Source organism: Mytilus californianus, unplaced genomic scaffold (assembly GCF_021869535.1).
Source record: "Mytilus californianus isolate M0D057914Y unplaced genomic scaffold, xbMytCali1.0.p SCAF_11, whole genome shotgun sequence".
Classification (NCBI taxonomy): Eukaryota; Metazoa; Mollusca; class Bivalvia; order Mytilida; family Mytilidae; genus Mytilus; species Mytilus californianus.
In genome coordinates, this window is record NW_026262593.1 from 48,670,617 (window position 1) to 48,691,227 (window position 20,611).

The 20,611-nt window shown below is 32.2% G+C and overlaps 1 protein-coding gene across 3 annotated transcripts in view; it reads left to right on the top strand.

The window, feature by feature from the left end:
* The window catches only part of LOC127720235 (solute carrier family 12 member 9-like), a 65,804-nt gene that overhangs the window by 23,472 nt on the left and 21,721 nt on the right, over positions 1-20,611 (top strand). For all 3 annotated transcript variants that reach the window (XM_052226720.1, XM_052226722.1, XM_052226721.1), the window contains exons 3-5: positions 15,723-15,857; positions 18,284-18,570; positions 19,965-20,133. In XM_052226720.1, coding sequence (XP_052082680.1) covers positions 15,723-15,857; positions 18,284-18,570; positions 19,965-20,133 — 591 coding nt within the window. The remainder of the gene's footprint in view (positions 1-15,722; positions 15,858-18,283; positions 18,571-19,964; positions 20,134-20,611) is intronic.

Genomic DNA, 20,611 nt, shown 5'->3' on the forward strand with positions numbered 1-20,611 from the left:
AAAAAAGGTTATGTCCATGCACTGTCCATCTTTAATTTGTAGTCCAATGAACAAGAGTTTTTAGTAGTTTCACTACTATGAGTGAGCTTAGGGGTATTTTGTTATTTCCACATGTCTATGGTGGAAGTGACAGGGCACAGATTAGGCACAGTATGAGCAAAGTGCAACCTTTTGGAGTACACATGCCATTATTTTTCTTGAATCATTATAAGAATTGAATATAAAAAACTGTTGAAAAATAAGTAATTTTTTTTTCTATTTTGATATTTTAAAAAAATTTGAGAATAGATTTAAGTAGGTCAGAATTGGCATCAGACCCTCTTTGACAGGTGGACATTTTTCTGGTTCTCATATTTGCTTGTCTTTTTGTGAAGATCATATTTTGACCTATCACTGTTTATTTTTTATACATGTTGATTTGCTGGTTTGTGTTGTAGTTTTGCTGTCCTGTTGACATTTAACTTACATGCCTAACAAACAGCATCTTTCATTAAATAATTGAATTCTGTTTTATTGAAAATTTTATAACAAAATGAACGCAAACAAACTTTACATTTAACAAACGAGTTAGGGCTTTTTGCTAAAATGTGATAATCTCTTGCTTTCATTTCATATAAACACAAAGCAATTAAAAATAAAGATGCCAAGTTAAGTATATTTGATCCCAATAAGTGAATTCTGTTATCAAAACTAAACATTCATTTTGCAAAAAAGCGATGGAAATTACAATTCATACTTTTAATATTTGTCATTATGCATGTCTTTCAACATACCTTACTATACTTAAAGATACACAACATGGTCACATAATATATCAACAAAAGTCTCCAACGAAAAAAGTAAAATTTACAGAAACGTTGCATGTACTTAAAAAACACAAAACTGTCACATAATATATCAACAAAAGTCTCCAGGGAAAAAAGTAAAATTTATAGAAACGTCGCATGTACTTAATTATAAAGATACACAAAATGGTCACATAATATATCAACAAAAGTCTCCATTTTTTTAAAAGTGGATAAATTAAACAAAACATCAGTTATTTGGTTTTTACTGATGTGTAAAGCATGTGTAGAATTAAGGTACTCCTCATTACAGAATCTTGGATCGTTTAGAGGTTGTTTTTCCTATGATTTATTATGGATTCAAACTTAAATTTGTGGAAGTATATATAGTAAGGGAGCAACCATTTAACTTCAAGGGGGGGGTGGGGGGGGGGGGGGTTATGGTTTTTTGTCTGAGTCAGAAATTTTTGTTTGCAAACATTTTTTTAGTTTTTCGACACTACCAATCAAATTATTTTAAAAATTAAACACTATAAGGTATGGGGAAAATCTGGATTCAGAAATTATATTATCTGCTTGACGACAATATTTTTTTTCATCAAATTGGGGATCAGAATATTTTTTTAGGAAAAAACCATAACCCTCCCCTTTGAAGTTAAATGGTCGTTCCCTAAATAAGGATAAATCTACAATATAATGGAACTTTTTTTGGTTTCTTATATAAATAATGGAGAAAAAACTGTCAAAATAGGTGCAATTTGGGTACCCTCATGCTATTGAATTATTTTGTCTTCCTGTACTGTTATTCAAGTACAACTTTTTTATTTGCCTAAAACTTTGCACAACTCTGATTGAAAAAAAGTAAACAAATGCAGGAGGAAGATAGTTTAAACAGATTCTGAAAGCAAAATAATAATACCCCAAATTATTTAACAACTATTATCTGATAAAAGTTAATTAACAAGTGGGAATGCATGGAAAATGTAAGAAAACCAAATAAACCTTGCCTATTATCTCATTTTTAGCTCACCTGACCCGAAGGGTCAAGTGAGCTTTTCTCATCACTTGGCGTCCGTCGTCCTGCGTCCGTCGTCTGTCGTCCGTCGTCCGTAAACTTTTACAAAAATCTTTTCCTCTGAAACTACTGGGCCAAATGCACCCAAACTTAAACACAATCATCATTCAAGTATCTAGTTTAAAAAATGTGTCCGATGACCCCGCCAACCAACCAAGATGGCCGCCATAGCTAAAAATAGAACATAGGGGTAAAATATAGATTTTGGCTTCTATCTCTGAAACCAAAGCATTTAGAGGAAATCTGACATAGGGTAAAACTGATTATCAGGTCAAGATCTATCTGCCCTGAAATTTTCAGACAAATCTGACAACCTGTTGTTGGGTTGCTGCCCCTGAATTGGTAATTTTAAGGAAATTTTGCAGTTTTTGGTTATTATCTTGAATATTATTATAGATAGAGATAAACTGTAAACAGCAATAATGTTCAGCAAAGTAAGATCTACAAATAAGTTGTCATGACCAAAATTGTCAGTCGACCCCTTTAGGAGTTATTGCCCTTAAGAATCAATTTTTAACAATTTTTTGTAAATTTTTGTAATCTTTTACAAAAATCTTCTTCTCTGAAACTACTGATACAAATTTAACCATACTTGGCCATAATCATTATTAGGGTATCTAGTTTAAAAATTTGTCCGATGACCCCACCAACCAACCAAGATGGCCGCCATGGCTAAAAATAGAACATAGGGGTAAAATGCAGTTTTTGGTTTATATCTCTGAAACTAATTTAAAGCATTTAGAGCAAATCTGACAGGTGGCAAAAATGTTCATCAGATTTAGATTTATCTGCCCTGAAATTTTCAGACGAATCCAACGACCCGTTGTTGGGTTGCTGACCCTGAGTTAGTAATTTTACAAAAATTTTGCAGTTTTTATACGACCGCAAAAAAATTTTGTGGTCGTATATTGGTATGACGTTGGCGTCGTCGTCGTCGTCGTCGTCGTCCGGCGTCGTCGTCGTCCGGCGTCGTCGTCCGAATACATATTGGTTTTCGCACTCTAACTTTAGTTTAAGTGAATGGATCTTTTTGAAATTTGACCATAAGGTTAAATACCACAAAAGGAAGGTTGGGATTGATTTTGGGGGTTATGGTACCAACAGTTAAGGAATTAGGGGCCAAAAAGGGGCCAAAAATGAGCATTTTCTACTTTCCAGACAATAACTGTGGAACGGTGTATGGATCTCTCTGAAATTATACTACAAGTTTCCATACCACAAAGGGATGGTTAGGATTTGCTTTGGGGGGTTATGGCTCAAACCGTTTAGGAATTAGGGGCAAAAAAGGGGGAAAAACAAGGTTGTCCTGGTTAATGGACAAATACTTTAGTACAAAACATAATTTAAAGCAGTGTAAGGGAGATAAATCAAATACATCATTGAAATTATCTCCCTTACACTGCTTTTAAATTATGTATAAAGTAATGGTTAATGAACAATAAAGATAATCTAAAACAGTGTAAAGGAGGTAATCCAAATACAACGTTTTGGTTACTTCCCTTACACTGCTTTTAAATTATGTTTAAAGAAATGCATATTTATAAAGGAAGACCAGTAAAAATATCTGCAAATGTTTTCATCTTTTTTTTTTACAAAAAAATCCATATGAAAGATTTGACACTATATTTTTATTAATTCTATTATAAAATAGATTAAGTTAGCACTATGGTAAATTTAAATGGGTAATTATGGTTGCCTACTCCATTGGAAATTTGAATTGAGATTATGACCATATCTTGAGGGAAAGAATTTTTTGGGGGGAAAAAGGGGGGGGGGATAAAAAGAAATTGTGGGGGGCCAATTTTTTCTCATTTCAGATTTCAGAAATTAAAAAGAATTATTCTTCAAATATTATTTTTTTTTCAAATTTCAAATATTGAAAAATTTCAAGAAGTAATCTTTAATTGCACAGTATGGCGCATTAGATTTGTAAAATCTTTGATCACATTTATTTATTTGTTATGCCGAATCTAACAGTGTATTTAGATTTTTAATTTTGGGTCCAGTTTTCAAATTGGTCTACATTAATGTCCAAAGGGTCCAAAATTAAACTTTGTTTGATTTTAGCAAAAATTGAATATATGAGGTTCTTTGATATGCTGAATCTAAACATGTATTTAGATTTTTGATTTTTGGCCCAGTTTTCAAGTTGGTCCAAATTGGGGTCCAAAATTAAACTTTGTTTGATTTCAACAAAAATTGAATATATGGGGTTCTTTGATATGCTGAATCTAACCATGTATTTAGATTTTTTATTTGTGGACCCCGTTATCTAATTGGTTCATATTGAGGTCAAAAGGGTCCAAAATTAAACTTTGTTTGATTTCATCTAAAATTGAATTATTGGGGTTCTTTGATATTCCAAATCTAACCGTGTATTTAGGTTTTTAATTTTGGGTCCTGTTTTTTAAATTGGTCTACATTGAGGTCCAAAGGGTCCAAAATTAAACTTAGTTTGATTTTAACAAAAATTGAATTCTTGGGGTTCTTTGATTTGCTGAATCTAAACATGTGTTTAGATTTTTGATTATTGGCCCAGTTTTCAAGTTGGTCCAAGATAGGGTCCAGTATTTAAACTTTGTTTGATTTCAACAAAAATTGAATATATGGGGTTCTTTGATATGCTGAATCTAAACATGTATTTAGATTTTTATACGACCGCAAAAAAATTTTTGTGGTCGTATATTGGTATGACGTTGGCGTCGTCGTCGTCGTCGTCGTCCGGCGTCGTCGTCCGAATACACATTAGTTTTCGCACTCTAACTTTAGTTTAAGTGAATGGATCTCAATGAAATTTTACCATAAGGTTCAATACCACAAAAGGAAGGTGGGGATTGATTTTGGGGGTTATGGTACTAACAGTTAAGGAATTAGGGGCCAAAAAGGGGCCAAAAATAAGCATTTTTGTAACTTCCAGACATAACTTGTGTGTAAGTATATGGATCTCTCTGACATTGTACCATAAGGTTCCATATCACAAAGGGAATGCTGGGATTGATTTTGGGGGTAATTGCCTCCAAATTTTAGGAATTAGGGGCCAAAAAGGGGCAAAAAACAAGCATTTTTCTAGTTTCATGACAATAACTTGTGTGTTAGTGTATGGATCTCTCTGACATTGTATCATAAGGTTCCATATCACAAAGGGAATACTGGGATTGATTTTTGGGGGTAATTTCCTCCAAATTTTGGGAATTAGGGGCCAAAAAGGGGCAAAAAACAAGCATTTTTCTAGTTTCAGGACAATAACTTGTTTGTAAGTGTATGGATCTTTATGAAATTGTACTGCAAGGTTCCATATCACAAAGGGAAAGCTGGGTTGGAGTTTGGGGGTAATTGCCCTAAACGTTTAGGAATTAGGGGCCAAAAAGGGACAAAAAAAACAAGCATTTTTCTAGTTTCCAGACAATAACTTGTGTTCAAGTGAATGGATCTCTCTAAAATTGTACTGCAAGGTACCATACCACAAAGGGAAAGCTGGGATTGAGTGTGGGGGCGATGAATCATAAGGGGGTTTAAAAAATTTGGGGGGGGGGATTTTTTTTCCTTTTTTTTCTTTAAAATTTTCCATTTTAAATTGGTTATTTCTGATTTATATATAAAAGCAAATAATAATGATATGGTTTGAATAGCATACATGTGAACCTCCCGACAGGAGTACAATAATCCTGTTTTCAGGAGTCTCCTCCCGACCTCCCTCCGGTTGAAGAGGAAAATTATAATCCCGTGTATGAAATTTTTCATGAATGAAAAATTGCTGCCCAACATATCATCTCAGGCATCTGGTGTAACTCACTTTACCTGAAGTTATATTTTACCTGTAAATCAATTAACATGCATAATTATATGGCTTCACTTGTCAGCTTGGGTGTCAAACATACTGGTAATCAATGTTTTTTTACCTCAGGCTAACTGCCGTTGTGTAACAAAAACTGTGTATTTATTGGGTTACTTCCCTTGATTTATCCTGTTTTAAGTTACTTTCCTTTTAATAATGAAAATTTTTAAAAGAATATAAATAAAATATAAATTGAACAAATAATCATAAAAGGATGGTAAATAAATGATTTTAAATGTCTTAGGACAAATAAAAAAATAATAATTTGAAAATTATTTGAGGATTCTATACTTCCTTTCAAGGCTTAAATTGAAATTTATATAATAACTATGACCCTTGTTTTACAGTTAGAATGATTTTCTGAGTATGCAAACAAAAGCTATTTGCAGATAGTTAAACAAATGTTCTGGTTGCAATAAATGTTTTATAGAATATGAAGTAAAAAATTTAAAGAACATACTGAAAAAAAAAATGTTAGATTGAACATGTAAAATATAAAGATGGAGAAACTTTATAAGTACAAGGGTACTATAAACATAATAAATTGGATGGAAAGTTGAAGAAAACACACTTTAAAAGACCATTTTTACAGCACACGGTTACATTTACGACAAAATTTATGTCGATTAAAAACCTCCTGATCTGAGTCCTAATCTCCTGATCTGAGTTTCACAGTCCATCACATGTGGTCCGAGTACACAGTTATTTCGTAGTGCATTTCTTTTGGACAATAAATGAAAATAAAAAAAATCCCACCTGCGCTTTCTCAAAAATATTTTTACAGTGTGTTGTACTACTTTTGGGACAAATTATATCAAAATTATAGAAAACTTCATCGGCTCTAACTCAAAATATGGACAATTCTATGTTAAGGGGGTCTTGAAATCTTTTGACAGCTTCCGAAGTGCTAATTTTTAACCTTTTTCAGCTGGACCAAATCACTACTTTACTTTACAATTCATGACCCAAATTTTTTTACAGTGTAATTTCATCCCCCTACTTGCTATTTGAGGCATAAAACATGAAGAAATATATTTGGAAGGGGTACTAAAAAAATTGGCAAGCAACACACTGTCCACACTAGGGACTTTATTCGTGGACAACGAAAATCAAAGGACGATAACTGTGTACTCGGACCTAATAGGATAGAAAAATTTGACCAATCTTAATAAAACTTAGTATGACCAAAGCTTAATAAATTATGAGACTGCTGACAAAGTTTCATGGCAAAAGGATATATATTATAGACAATATGATAAATTCTATATTCAACTTCGCGTGTTAAATTTTGACGTTAAAATTGAAAAATTTCAACTATCAACATTTGGGGCTTTAAAAATTAAAATATTGCAAAAAAATACATTTTAAATGCCTTAATATATGTACTCATTTGATTTATCAGACTTATCACAATTATTTAAAAGTCAAATTTATATGAGCCTGTGCCAAAAAATGGAGGTTTTCCAATGAAGGGGGGCCTTACATGAAGATGTAATATTTTCCAGCAATTTTAAATTTGTGGAGTTTTTTGGTTATAAATAATCCTTAAATATGTATTAAATGTACTTTAAATGGAAAGAAAAATTACAAATAGCATACCATATTAGTATAAAAGGGTCTTAAGCTAAGTAAGACTGAAAATAATTTAGGGTCAATTTAGGCCGTAGCACATATTTACATTTAAAAATGCATACTGAAGCTATAGGAAATAAACAATTGTGGCTTTTTTATAATTTCTATACTCAGGTTACATGATACAATAAATCTGAGCATAAAAGGACTCCTGCATTCAACTTTTTTTGCAGACAGTATGGTCTGATACAAAGATTTTTCACTTTTTAGTGAAAAATTTGCATGCAATTTTAGCCTCAACAGGCTTATATTTGAACCACTTGCTATTTAACATAAGAAAAGAAAGATACTATGTGAAATGAAACAGGTACAAAAGACATTGTGAAGTGCTTTTAATACAAATTTAGTGAAATCTTTATTATGGACTTCAACTTTTATGTACCAAGGTCCTCACATTTAACTTGATCCAAACAGGCCGTTAGACAAGGGTCATTTATACAACACATTTTGCACATATTGTCTGAGATAATCTTATTTTCTGTAGATTCAGAGTTCACAAATGAGTAATACAACTGGGTTAAAGCATAGAAACACAAATATTGACACAGGAAAACCTGTCACATAGAAAGTCAGAATGCCACTTATGCATCAAAATTGAAAAAGCTTTGAAATGCTTATTTTGACCATATAATGCCAAAATGGGTAATTTTTGCAGAATTTCTATCAAATAAAAGTTTAAATCCTTTAATTTCATGCTATTTGACAAATTGACACCATTAAATCATTCAGGGAAGTTGCCAAAGTACAGATTCAATATTTACTGATTTCGCCTCTTAGGTCCGAGTACACAGTTATTTCGTAGTGCATTTCTTTTAGACAATAAATGAAAATAAAAAAAATCCCACCTGCGCTTTCTCAATAATATTTTTACAGTGTGTTGTACTACTTTTGGGACAAATTATATCAAAATTATAGAAAACTTCATCGGCTCTAACTCAAAATATGGACAATTCTATGTTAAGGGGGTCTTGAAATCTTTTGACAGCTTCCGAAGTGCTAATTTTTAACCTTTTTCAGCTGGACCAAATCACTACTTTACTTTACAATTCATGACCCAAATTTTTTTACAGTGTAATTTCATCCCCCTACTTGCTATTTGAGGCATAAAACATGAAGAAATATATTTGGAAGGGGTACTAAAAAAATTGGCAAGCAACACACTGTCCACACTAGGGACTTTATTCGTGGACAACGAAAATCAAAGGACGATAACTGTGTACTCGAACCATGTATGAATAGGTAAATTAAAAAATCATAAGTTCTTAGACCACTTTCATTCTGTGTCAGAAACCTATGCTGTGTCAAATATTTAATTACAATCCAAATTCAGTGCTGTATCAAGCTTGAATGTTGTGTCCATACTTGCCCCAACTGTTCAGGGTTTGACCTCTGCGGTCGTATCAAGCTGCGCCCCAGCGGAGCATTTTATTTGTTATTATCTTAGATATCATTATAATATCTATAATATCTAATACTATTAATTATGATTTTAACCTTATTTTACATGATTTCCAAAGCATCAGTAAATACAGGTGAGCGACACAGGCTCTTGAGAGCCTCTAGTTTATTTTTATTAATTTTTTTTAAAACTTTTGTCGAGCCTGCGACTTTTGTCGCAAAAGCGAGACATAACAATCCTACATTCCGTTGTTGGCGGCGTCCACAAATATTCACTCTGTGGTTAAAGTTTTTGAAATTTTAATAACTTTCTTAAACTATCCTGGATTTGTACCAAACTTGGACAGAAGCTTATTTATGATCATAAGATGGTATCCAGAAGTAAATTTTGTAAAAAAAAAATCCTGTTTATCAGTATTTTACTTATAAATGGACTTAGTTTTTCTGCCACTTAACATTACATTCACTCTGTGGTTAAAGTTTTTAAAATTTTAATAACTTTCTTAAACTATCCTGGATTTGTACCAAACTTGGACAAAAGTTTGTTTATGATCATATGATAGTATCCAGAAGTAAATTTTGTAAAAAAAAAGTCCTGTTTATCCGTATTTTACTTTTAAATGGACTTAGTTTTTCTGCCAGTTAACATTACATTCACTCTGTGGTTAAAGTTTTTAAAATTTTAATAACTTTCTTAAACTATCATGGATTTGTACCAAACTTGAACAGAAGCTTGTTTATGATCAAAAGCTAGTATCTAGAAGGAAAATTTTTGTAAAAATTTATTTCCTGATTTTCCGTGTATTACTTATAAATGGACTTAGTTTTTCTTCCAGTTAACGTTACATACAGTCTGCAGTTAAAGTTTTTAAAACAATTATTAGATTCATAAACCATCCTGGATTTTTACCAAACTTGGATAATCAAAAGATAGTATCTAGAGGAAAATTTTTAATGTTTTTTTCCCCATTTTTGTTGAGCCTGCGACTAACAGCAAAAGTAGACGAGACACTGACTGGGTTCTGCAGAACCCTTACAAATTTTTTTTTTATCAAGTCACGATCGATAAACTTCGGCAACAAAACTGCAGATAGTGATATTTTCAATCAACAACCGATTGGAAGATTTTTGTCCATTTTACATTATTGATGCGTAATGAATTTTAAAATCATGCAATATTAGAGGACTTAGTTAAGTATATATGCATGCATTGGTTCAATTACTTCCTTAATATTATAATTATAAGAAACTCATTTCATATGACTTTACATTATGAATCTGAAAGTAAAAAAATTAAACACAAAGTTTCTGCATAAATTGTCTACTGAGTAATTCAACATATGATATTAGTTATACGTCATATAGCTGAAATTTGCATAATGAAGACATCGATTTCAAAGTTCATGGCTTGTAAAATTTTTTTATCAAATTTCAATAATTATTATTCATGTATATCATAGGTTGATAATTTATTGTTACGTATTTTTCTTAATTAATTGTATTTACAATATATAATGTCAACTTTTTTTCAAATTATCAATTTTTTGCAATTTTTTAAAACATAATTGTTTGCACAAATTTAACTTGAATAATGTTTAAAATTGGTGCTGTTGAATTAGTTGGGAAGATAATATAATTCTTTAGTTGCTTTCATTTAGAATTGGAAACATATGAGGGCATGACATCATTCGGCTTTCAGACAAATATAAATAAGTGAAAGAAGGAATGAAAGAACATGTTAGATTTTTACCATTTTTGTGTCGCCTTGAGTGAGTCAAAAAGCAAGATATAGGTTCAAAAATGTATGCTGTTTCCGGCATCGGCAGCTTTGGTGGCGTCAAAAATGCATTAGTTTGTGAATAGGTCAGTTTATGGGGAACCACTAGTTGTAGGTCAATGATATTTGGTGTGCAGTTGTATTAGCATTGGCACATCTCATTTCCATGGAGTTTATCTAGCTCCACCCCTCAGTCATACTCTATTGACTTTGAAACTTTTGCTTAGTTTACATGTATTAGTTTGTGATTAGGTCAGTTTATGGGGAACCACTAGTGGTAGGTTAATGATATTTGGTATGCAGTTGTATTAATTAGCATTGGTACATCTTATTTCCATGGAGATTATTTGACCCTGTACCTTCAGTCATGGTTCATTGACTTTGAATATTTTGCATAACTTATATGTTAAAGAAATACTAATTTTTTTCAACATTTGCATTTTACTATCAAAATAACATCTCTGTGTTAACAGTTTAATTACTATATCTCCACTCACAATTGGTTTTATAATTTATATAATGAACTTCAATTAAAAAAAACATTATTGTAAATTACCATTGTCAATTACCAGAGGTAAAAGTGATTCACCATTTCAAAATTCCTCCACATATTTCCTATAAAAGCACATTTAAAAAAAATGTCAAAAACTTATTTCAGATCAGATTTTGATGCAACCTTTACTGTTAATTTCATTAACATGATTAATGTATACAGTTTTTGTCGAGCCTGCGAAATTTATTTTGCAAAAGCGAGACATAGCGATCCTAGATTCTTTCGGCATTAGCGGTGGCATCAACATTTAGGTTCAGTCTGTGGTTAAAGTTTTTTTAAACTTTGATAACTTTGTCAAACCTACATGGAATTTTATGAAATTTGGACAGAAACCTGTTTATGACCAAAATATAGTATCCATAGCAATATTTTTTAAATATTTATTTTCATTTTTCCGTACTTTTTTAATAAATTGACTTGGTTTTTTTATACGCCCGTCAAAATTTTGACAGGACGTATTATGGTATACAAATGTCGTCTTTCCGTCTGTTTGTCCGGCGTAAACATGTCGCACTGTAACTTGAGAACGACTTATCCAAATTTCATGAAACTTAACTTAGTTGTTTTTTATGATGGTCAAACGATCTGTATACTTTTTGGTGAAAATAAGATAAAAACTTTTTGAGTTACAGGACTTAGTAACTAAAACAGGTGTGTGGTTTTTTTATACAACCGCAAAAATTTTTGCGGTCGTATATTGGTATGACGTTGGCGTCGTCGTTGTCGGCGTCGTCCGAAGACACATTGGTTTTCGCACTCTAACTTTAGTTTAAGTAAATGGATCTCTATGAAATTTTACCATAAGGTTCAATACCACAAAAGGAAGGTTGGGATTGATTTTGGGGGTTATGGTACCAACAGTTAAGGAATTAGGGGCCAAAAAGGGGCCAAAAATAAGCATTTTTGTAACTTCCAGACTTAACTTGTGTGTTAGTGTATGGATCTCTCTGACATTGTACCACAAGGTTCCATATCACAAAGGGAATGCTTGGATTGATTTTGGGGGTAATTGCCTCAAAATATTAGGAATTAGGGGCCAAAAAAGGGGCAAAAAACAAGCATTTTTCTAGTTTCATGACAATAACTTGTGTGAAAGTGTATGAATCTTTCTGAAATTGTACTACAAGGTTCCATATCACAAAGGGAAAGCTGGAATTGAGTTTTGGGGTAATTGCCCGAAACGTTTAGGAAGAAGGGGCCAAAAAGGGGCCAAAAATAAGCATTTTTCTAGTTTCCAGACAATAACTTGTGATCAAGTGTATGGATCTCTCTGAAATTGTACCACAAGGTTCCATATCACACAGGGAATGCTGGGATTGATTTTGTGGGGTAATTGCCTCAAAATTTTAGGAATTAGGGGCCAAAAAAGGGGCAAAAAACAAGCATTTTTCTAGTTTCATGACAATAACTTGTGTGTAAGTGTTTGGATATTTCTGAAATTGTACTACAAGGTTCCATATCACAAAGGGAAAGCTGGAATTGAGTTTGGGGTTATTGCCCGAAACGTTTAGGAATTGGGGGCCAAAAAGGGGCCAAAAAACACATTTTTCTAGTTTCCAGACAATAACTTGTGTTCAAGTGTATGGATCTCTCTGAAATTGTACTGCAAGGTACCATACCACAAAGGGAAGGCTGGGATTGAGTTTGGGGGTGATGAATCATAAGGGGGTTCAAAAAATTCGGGGGGGGATTTTTTTTTTCCTTTTTTTTCTTTTTTTCCTTTTTTTTTCTTTTAAAATTTTCCATTTTAAGTTGGTTATTTCTGATTTATATTTAAAAGCAAATAATAATGATATGGTAGGAGATACACACCAAACAGGATGTGTAAATTATTATATAATAAGTATTGTGCAATAGCAAGAAATTTTCAATTGCACAGTATTGCACAATAGCAAGAAATCTTCAATTGCACAGTATTGCGCAATAGCAAGAAATCTTCAATTGCACAGTATTGCGCAATAGCAAGAAATATCCAATAGCACAAATTGCGCAATAGCAAGAAATTGTCAATTGTGCAGTATTGCGCAATAGCAAGAAATATTCAATTGCACAGTATTGTGCAAAAGAAGATACTTCGTATAAATTGCTTATTTCTTGACCAATTTCAATGGGGTTTTATTCTTGAATTCTTGGGGTTCTTTAATATGCTGAATCTAACCGTGTATTAATTTTTTGGATTTTGGGCCCCGTTTTTAAATTGGTCCACATTGAGGTCCAAAGGGTCCAAAATTAAACTTTGTTTGATTTCATCAAAAATTGAATTATTGGGGTTCTTTGATATGCCGAATCTAACCGTGTATTTAGATTCTTAATTTTTGGTTCCGTTTTCAAATTGGTCTACATTAAGGTCCAAAGGGTCCAAAATTTAACTAAGTTTGATTTTAACAAAAATTGAATTCTTAGGGTTCTTTGATATGCTGAATCTAAACATGTATTTAGATTTTTAATTATGGGCCCAGTTTTCAAGTTGGTCCAAATCGGGGTCCAAAATTAAACTTTTTTTTGTTTGATTTCAACAAAAATTGAATATATGGGGTTCTTTGATATGCTGAATCTAACCATGCATTTAGATTTTTGATTTTTGGGCCCCGTTATCAACTTTGTCCACATTGAGGTCAAAAGGGTCCAAAATTAAACTTTGTTTGATTTCATCAAAAATTGAATTCTTGGGGTTCTTTGATATGCTGAATCTAACCATGTATTTAGATTTTGGATATTGGACCATAATAGGTGAATGTCCAATTTAAAATTTTTAAGTTCTAAGACCACATTCATTCTGTGTCAGAAACCTATGCTGTGTCAAATATTTAATCACAATCCAAATTCAGAGCTGTATCAAGCTTGAATGTTGTGTCCATACTTGCCCCAACTGTTCAGGGTTCGACCTCTGCGGTCGTATCAAGCTGCGCCCTGCGGAGCATTTTATTTTCACATGTAGCGCTGTATCTCAAAAACAATTTATGATTATAGCTTAAAACTTTACACACTTTTTAGTTATATTAATCTTAAGATCTGTATACTTTTTGGTGATGATTCAAAATTTTATTTTAGAGATATTGAGTATTTTGTTAAAAAAGGGGGAGGGGTTTTTCACATGTCGCGCTGTATCTCAAAAACAGTTTATGATTATTGCTTAAAACTTTACACACTTCTTAGTTATATTAATCTTAAGATCTGTATACTTTTTGGTGATGATTCAAAATTTTATTTTTGAGTTTTTTATTGAGTATTTTGTAAAAAAAGGGGGAGGGTTTTTCACATGTCGCGCCGTATCTCAAAAACGATTTATGATTATTGCTTAAAATTTTACACACTTCTTAGTTATATTAATCTAAAGATCTGTATACTTTTTGGTTTTCGCATGTCAGGCCGTATGTCAGAAACTATTTATGAATATTGCATAAAAATTCAGACACAAGACGACGGGCGTATCATGCGCTCATGGCGCAGCTGTTTATTTACAGTTGATATTCAGATTTAGTCTGAGGTTAAAAGTTTTTCAGTCATCAATAACTTTGTCAAACCTTCATGGAATTTTATGAAATTTGGACAGAAGCTTAATTGTTTATGAAAGTATCCGGAGTGAAATTTTGAAAATATTTGTTTTCTGTTTTCCGTATTTTACTGATAAATTGACTTACTTTTTTTTTTTTTACAGCTAACATTCAGATTAATCTGAGGTTTTAAAGTTTTTCAGTCATTAATTACTTTGTCACACCTTCATGGAAATTTATGAAATTTAAACAGAAGCTTGTTTATGACCAAATTGTACAGTATCCAGAGCAAAATTTTGAAAATATTTATTTTCATATTTCCGTAATTTACTGACAAATGGACTTAGTTTTTTTTTACAGTTATCAAGTAGATACAGTCTGGGGTTAAAGTTTATTACACATCAGTTATTTTGTCAAACCTTCATGGAGTTTTATGAAACTTTGGCAGAAGTATTTTAGTGATTAAAAGATAATGTCTGAAGCAAACCTTTGAAAATATATTTTTTTTCATTTTAGTATTCTTCTGATAGATGGACTAAGTTTTTTACAGTTAACATTTACAGTCTGCAGGGATTAAATTTTTTTGACATGATTAATTTGTAAACCTTTAATGGGTTGTTATAAAAATCGGACAGATGCTAATCTTCAAGACCATGAAATAGCATCCAAAGTAAAAGCTTGATTTTTTTTGAATTCTGTATTTTACTGATAAATAGTCTTACTTTTTAAGTCAAAATAACAATTTTACACTTGACAGCAATAATTGTAGGCGAGACACAGGGTTCCGTGGAACCCCTTACAAATTTTTTTATGATTATCATGAAATCATTATTCAATATTGTTATACAAATATTGAACATGTTGAAGTAAAGTGTCATTTTTTCCCTGGCCAATATAGCCATATATTTGTTTATGCAAAAATTCATATTTGTCTTAAAACAGTTATTTCTTTTGATTTACAAATCATACAAATATATCATAATTCATGCAAGAGGCTACAAACATTTCTGTATTCAATGGTTAAAAATTCTTTCAAATTGGGCAAGAAATTACTTAAGTATATTCATGTAGATTTTTTTTAAAATGTGTTATTATATGAAATATAAAGCAGAATTTTCAAGTTGTGAAACACTTTTGAACCCCTACTGTGCACATTTTGTAAATTTTTTTCAGGTTTTGTGGTTGGGCAAGCAGGAATACTTGAAATCATGCTACAGCTTATATTGGCTTACTTTATTCTTATGATGACAGTCCTGTCAATCTGTGCAATATCGACCAATGGGGCAGTTGAAGGAGGAGGAGCCTATTGTATCCTTGACAGCAGATGTTTACAATTTTGTAGCAAGATTTAAGAGCATATAAAATGCTAAATTAAACTTGCTTATGAATTTAAATGTAGAATAACATACATCTTAATTTCAAAAAACTTTGATAATGAACTCTGACTTGCAAAAGCTATAAATTGCATTCGTATTTTGAATTCCATCATCATTACTTTATTTTGAAAATCAACAAAACTGTTTAATATTATGTAGTTTGTTCAATGTATGAGCTGAACAAAAGGAGAGTTAGTCAAATTTCATTTATTTATTAGCAATAAATTCACTTTTTTGCCCTTTACCAACTTGAATTATAAATAGATTTATGTAGTATATTTTTTTTGATAGATATTTATCGTTTTTTTACATTATATTTTTTGGTGTGTTTTTATTCTTTAGGTGAAAATAAATATTTTTAATAGCTGTTTTTGCTACATGATCATTTAAAAACTTGAAGTAAATTTCCATATTAGATAGAAATTGTAAAATCAGCAAAATAGTGAATTTCATGTAGTAGATACAGAACAAAGGTAACAAAAAAACAGGCTGGTAACAACCGTTACCGTATAGTTTTTATACGACCGCAAAAAACATTTTGCGGTCGTATATTGGTATGACGTTGTTGTTGTTGTTGTCGTCGTCATCGTCCTAAGACACATTGGTTTTAGCACTCTAACTTTAGTTTAAGTGAATGGATCTCTATGAAATTTTACCATAAGGTTCAATACCACAGAAGAAAGGTTGGGATTGATTTTGGGGGTTAGGGTACTAACAGTTAAGGAATTAGGGGCCACAAATGGGCCAAAAATAAGCATTTTTGTAACTTCCAGACATAACTTGTGTGTTATAGTGTATGGATCTCTCTGACATTGTACCACAAGGTTCCATATCACAAAGGGAATGCTGGGATTGATTTTGGGGGTAATTGCCTCAAAATTGTAGGAATTAGGGGCCAAAAAAGGGGGGAAAAAACAAGCATTTTTCTAGTTTCATGACAATAACTTGTGTGTAAGTGTATGGATCTTTCTGAAATTGTACTACAAGGTTCCATATCACAAAGGGAAAGCTGGAATTGAGTTTGGGGGTAATTGCCCAAAACGTTTAGGAATAAGGGGCCAAAAGGGGCCAAAAATAAGCATTTTTCTAGTTTCAAGACAATAACTTGTGTTCAAGTGTATGAATCTCTCTGAAATTGTACTACAAGGTACCATACCACAAAGGGAAGGCTGGGATTAATTTTGGGGGTAATTGCCTCAAAATTGTAGGAATAAGGGGCCAAAAAGGGGCAAAAAAACAAGCATTTTTCTAGTTTCAGGACAATAACTTGTGTTCAAGTGTATGGATCTCTCTGAAATTGTACTGCAAGGTACCATACCATAAAGGGAAGGCTGGGATTGAGTTTGGAGGTGATGAATCATAAGGGGATTCAAAAAATTAGGGGGGGGATTTTTTTTTCCCTTTTTTTCCTTTTTTATTCTTTAAAATTTTCCATTTATATATAAAATCAAATAATAATGATATTTTTTGAATAGGTAAATTAAAAAATTTTAAGTTCTTAATTAGACCACAATCATTCTGTGTCAGAAACCTATGCTGTGTCAAATATTTAATCACAATCCAAATTCAGTGCTGTATCAAGCTTGAATGTTGTGTCCATTCTTGCTCCAACTGTTCAGGGTTCGACCTCTGCGGTCGTATCAAGCTGCGCCCAGCGGAGCATTTTATTCTACAAGTGTAGTCATGTCATTGAGTCTGAGGCGATAGCCAACAACCTTGATCTGACTTCAAGTGCAGAAAAACTAGAATTGTGCTATTAAGAACTACCATGTTTGTCTATAACAGAATGAGAATGTACTTTCCTGAATAAACAAACTTGCCAATAAAAAATCCCAGTCTGCATCATAGAATAAAAATATTCAAAAATGGTATGATAAAACACAAATAGATTGGCTGGGAAGTGAATAGTCATAGTATTTTAAGCAGCAAATCACCTGGACCAAAGGATTTTAACCAAATTGTTTAGTATTTTTGCTGAAACTATGATAAATAGAAAATTTAAATGGCATGTTTAAACATGCATTAGTATGCATTAAACAGCAAAAATAATCATCGATGGAATTTTTTCACATAAAGTTCTAGGTAAGCCTCTTGTTTTTAGAGCAGATTGATGATCTATTTCCCTGTTTTAACATCCTGAAATTTTTACAAGCAAACAAACTAAATTTCTTTCAAGATTCCTCTGGGTACATGTATATAAATTGGTTCTAGTTTTTATAAAGGAAGGGTAAGACTCAACTGTTAGGGGTGTCTATTTGGCCTTTAGCAATCCTCTGAAACACCTGCAGGAATTTCTGCTCTTAATTATAAACTGCCAGGTTAAGCAACTGTATGCTAACATCCCTTAACAAAGCACAGATATGATAAGCAGGGCTTTAGGGCCAGAATTTGGTGGCAGCATTGGATTTTTATTTTTTGTAGCCAATATTTTAGCCTGTGGACTCTATGTTACAGGCTTCGTTGAAGCTGTTTTGGACAGTTTTGGTCCCAAAGGAAGCATGATATCAGATGGCGGGGCCTATTTACCCTTAGATGACAAGGAATGGTATAAGTACCTGTATTCATCTGTAGTCCTATTTTTCTGTTTGGCCATCTGTATGATAGGAGGAAGCATGTTTGCTAAAACTTTGATTGTTATTTTTATGGTAAGTGACTTGTTTGTCATTGTGAATAAAATGTAACATATGTGTAAGGTGGATTAAAGTTTTATGAGAGAGTAATCAAACAATATAAGCAAACTAAAATAAACATTGGAGATCAATATTCAATCTTGAATTTGGTATTAGCCCTAAAAGAAAGTGTAGATAAGCAGTTAATTAATGGAAAATGACAAATCAAATATACTGCATTTCAAAATTATCGACAGCTCACTGTGCCAACTCTGTGCATTGGAGCTTACTTACGATCCTATGCATTGGGGCTTACTGAGCCAACCCTATGCTGACCCTATGGATTGGGGCTCACTATATATGCCAACCCTATGCATTGGAAAGGCCATTTCCTTCTCTCATCATAATGCCTTCAAGTGGAAATAATTAAAAACATGTTATCTGTAGTGTAATGTGGATTCATCGTTATTCGTGGGATAGAAATATTCCTGGATTTAGGGGGTATACTGTAAGTTAACTACTAAATAGATTCAACTATTCAACAAATACAAGTTTACAGTACGCTTCAATTAAAAAAAAGCATGAATTCAAGTATCCACATTTATACATATTTTTTTTAATTCATGAAAATTGGTACCCATGAAAATAAAGGAATCCACATTATCTGATATCCACAGCAAATTGTTGTGAGACAAAATTACCATAGCAGCAACAACAATATCTGATAAGTTTTCAAATTCTATGATTTTTTCCTAAAAAGAAAGAAGTGTTTGTACATATAGTTAATATTCTTTAACCAGTATGAACAACATTTGTACATTGTCAAGTAATTTGTGTGAGCTTAAAAAAAAAGGTGGATAATGAAGATTGCAAAGTTTTTATCCCCTTTTCTTTTTGAATACAAAGAAATGGTAAGACCCTGTTTGTGAAACTATGCAGCATCAAGAACTAAAAGATGTTTATTTCAAAATGTTTATGACTTTTTTCTCAAAAGCAGTTGCATATAAAAACGGCATGTATCGGAATCCCGATTTGATCATATTGGTCAATATGAAAATTACGGAGATGTTGTATGATCATTGAAATTGAGTCAAAAAGACCAACGGACTCATATATATTAATGTTAGTAGTTACAGGCCTAGGGTGCTGTACATATTAATGTTAGTAACAGGCCTAGGGTACTGTATAGTCTTTAACAATGAACAAAACCATAACCTTTAGTAAGCTATAAAAGTCCCCAGGATAAAAAAAATGGGAAATAATTCTAAAGTGAAAACCAATAGCCTGATTTATTTCTATAACAATTACTTATTTCTATAACAATTAACTAAAAGCAAAAATTGACAGTCAGCAGCCGTTAGGACAACCAGTGGGTTACAGTTCCTGGCTTGGGAAAGGCACATGAAGAAGTTTTGTTTTTTATTTTCCAGATTACTGTGATATGTACACTATCAGTATACATCAGTATATTTGCAAAGAGTGACAAAAAGTTGATACAGAACCCTAGGATTGACATGTTGGACAAGAGGAATGAATCATGTGCTAACCACACCTTCTACACTGGTCTCTCAGGAACCACGTTCAAAGATAATTTGTATGGTTTGTATATAAATCAATAGGAAGTACTTTGGATTTATTTATTTTCAAGGATTAAGGAAAACTTGTATTTTAAGTTTTTAAGTGGATATTTATTTTTTGTTTGCATATTCAAGCCAATAGAAAATATGTACTTCTTTGAACTTTAGATGTGTGGTTTACCCATACAGAACTAACGAAATCCAGGGAAATTGGTATCTAATGAATAATAATGCATTCACAGTACATGGAATGAATCAATATACATTAATTTTGTTTTGTAGTACATAGATTATGACTCAAGTTAAAAAAATCATTAAGGTGATGAATTAAATTTCCTCCCTGAATGCTGCTAATTGTGGGTAATTCACTCTGAATTCTCCTCCTGTATATATTCATTAGGTAATATTTGACAGGGGGTTAAGAAATGAGAGTGTTTTCACCTTTAATCACTAGTTAGTCACCCTGTTTCACTGTGAATCACTTAACACAAGCAAGAGGG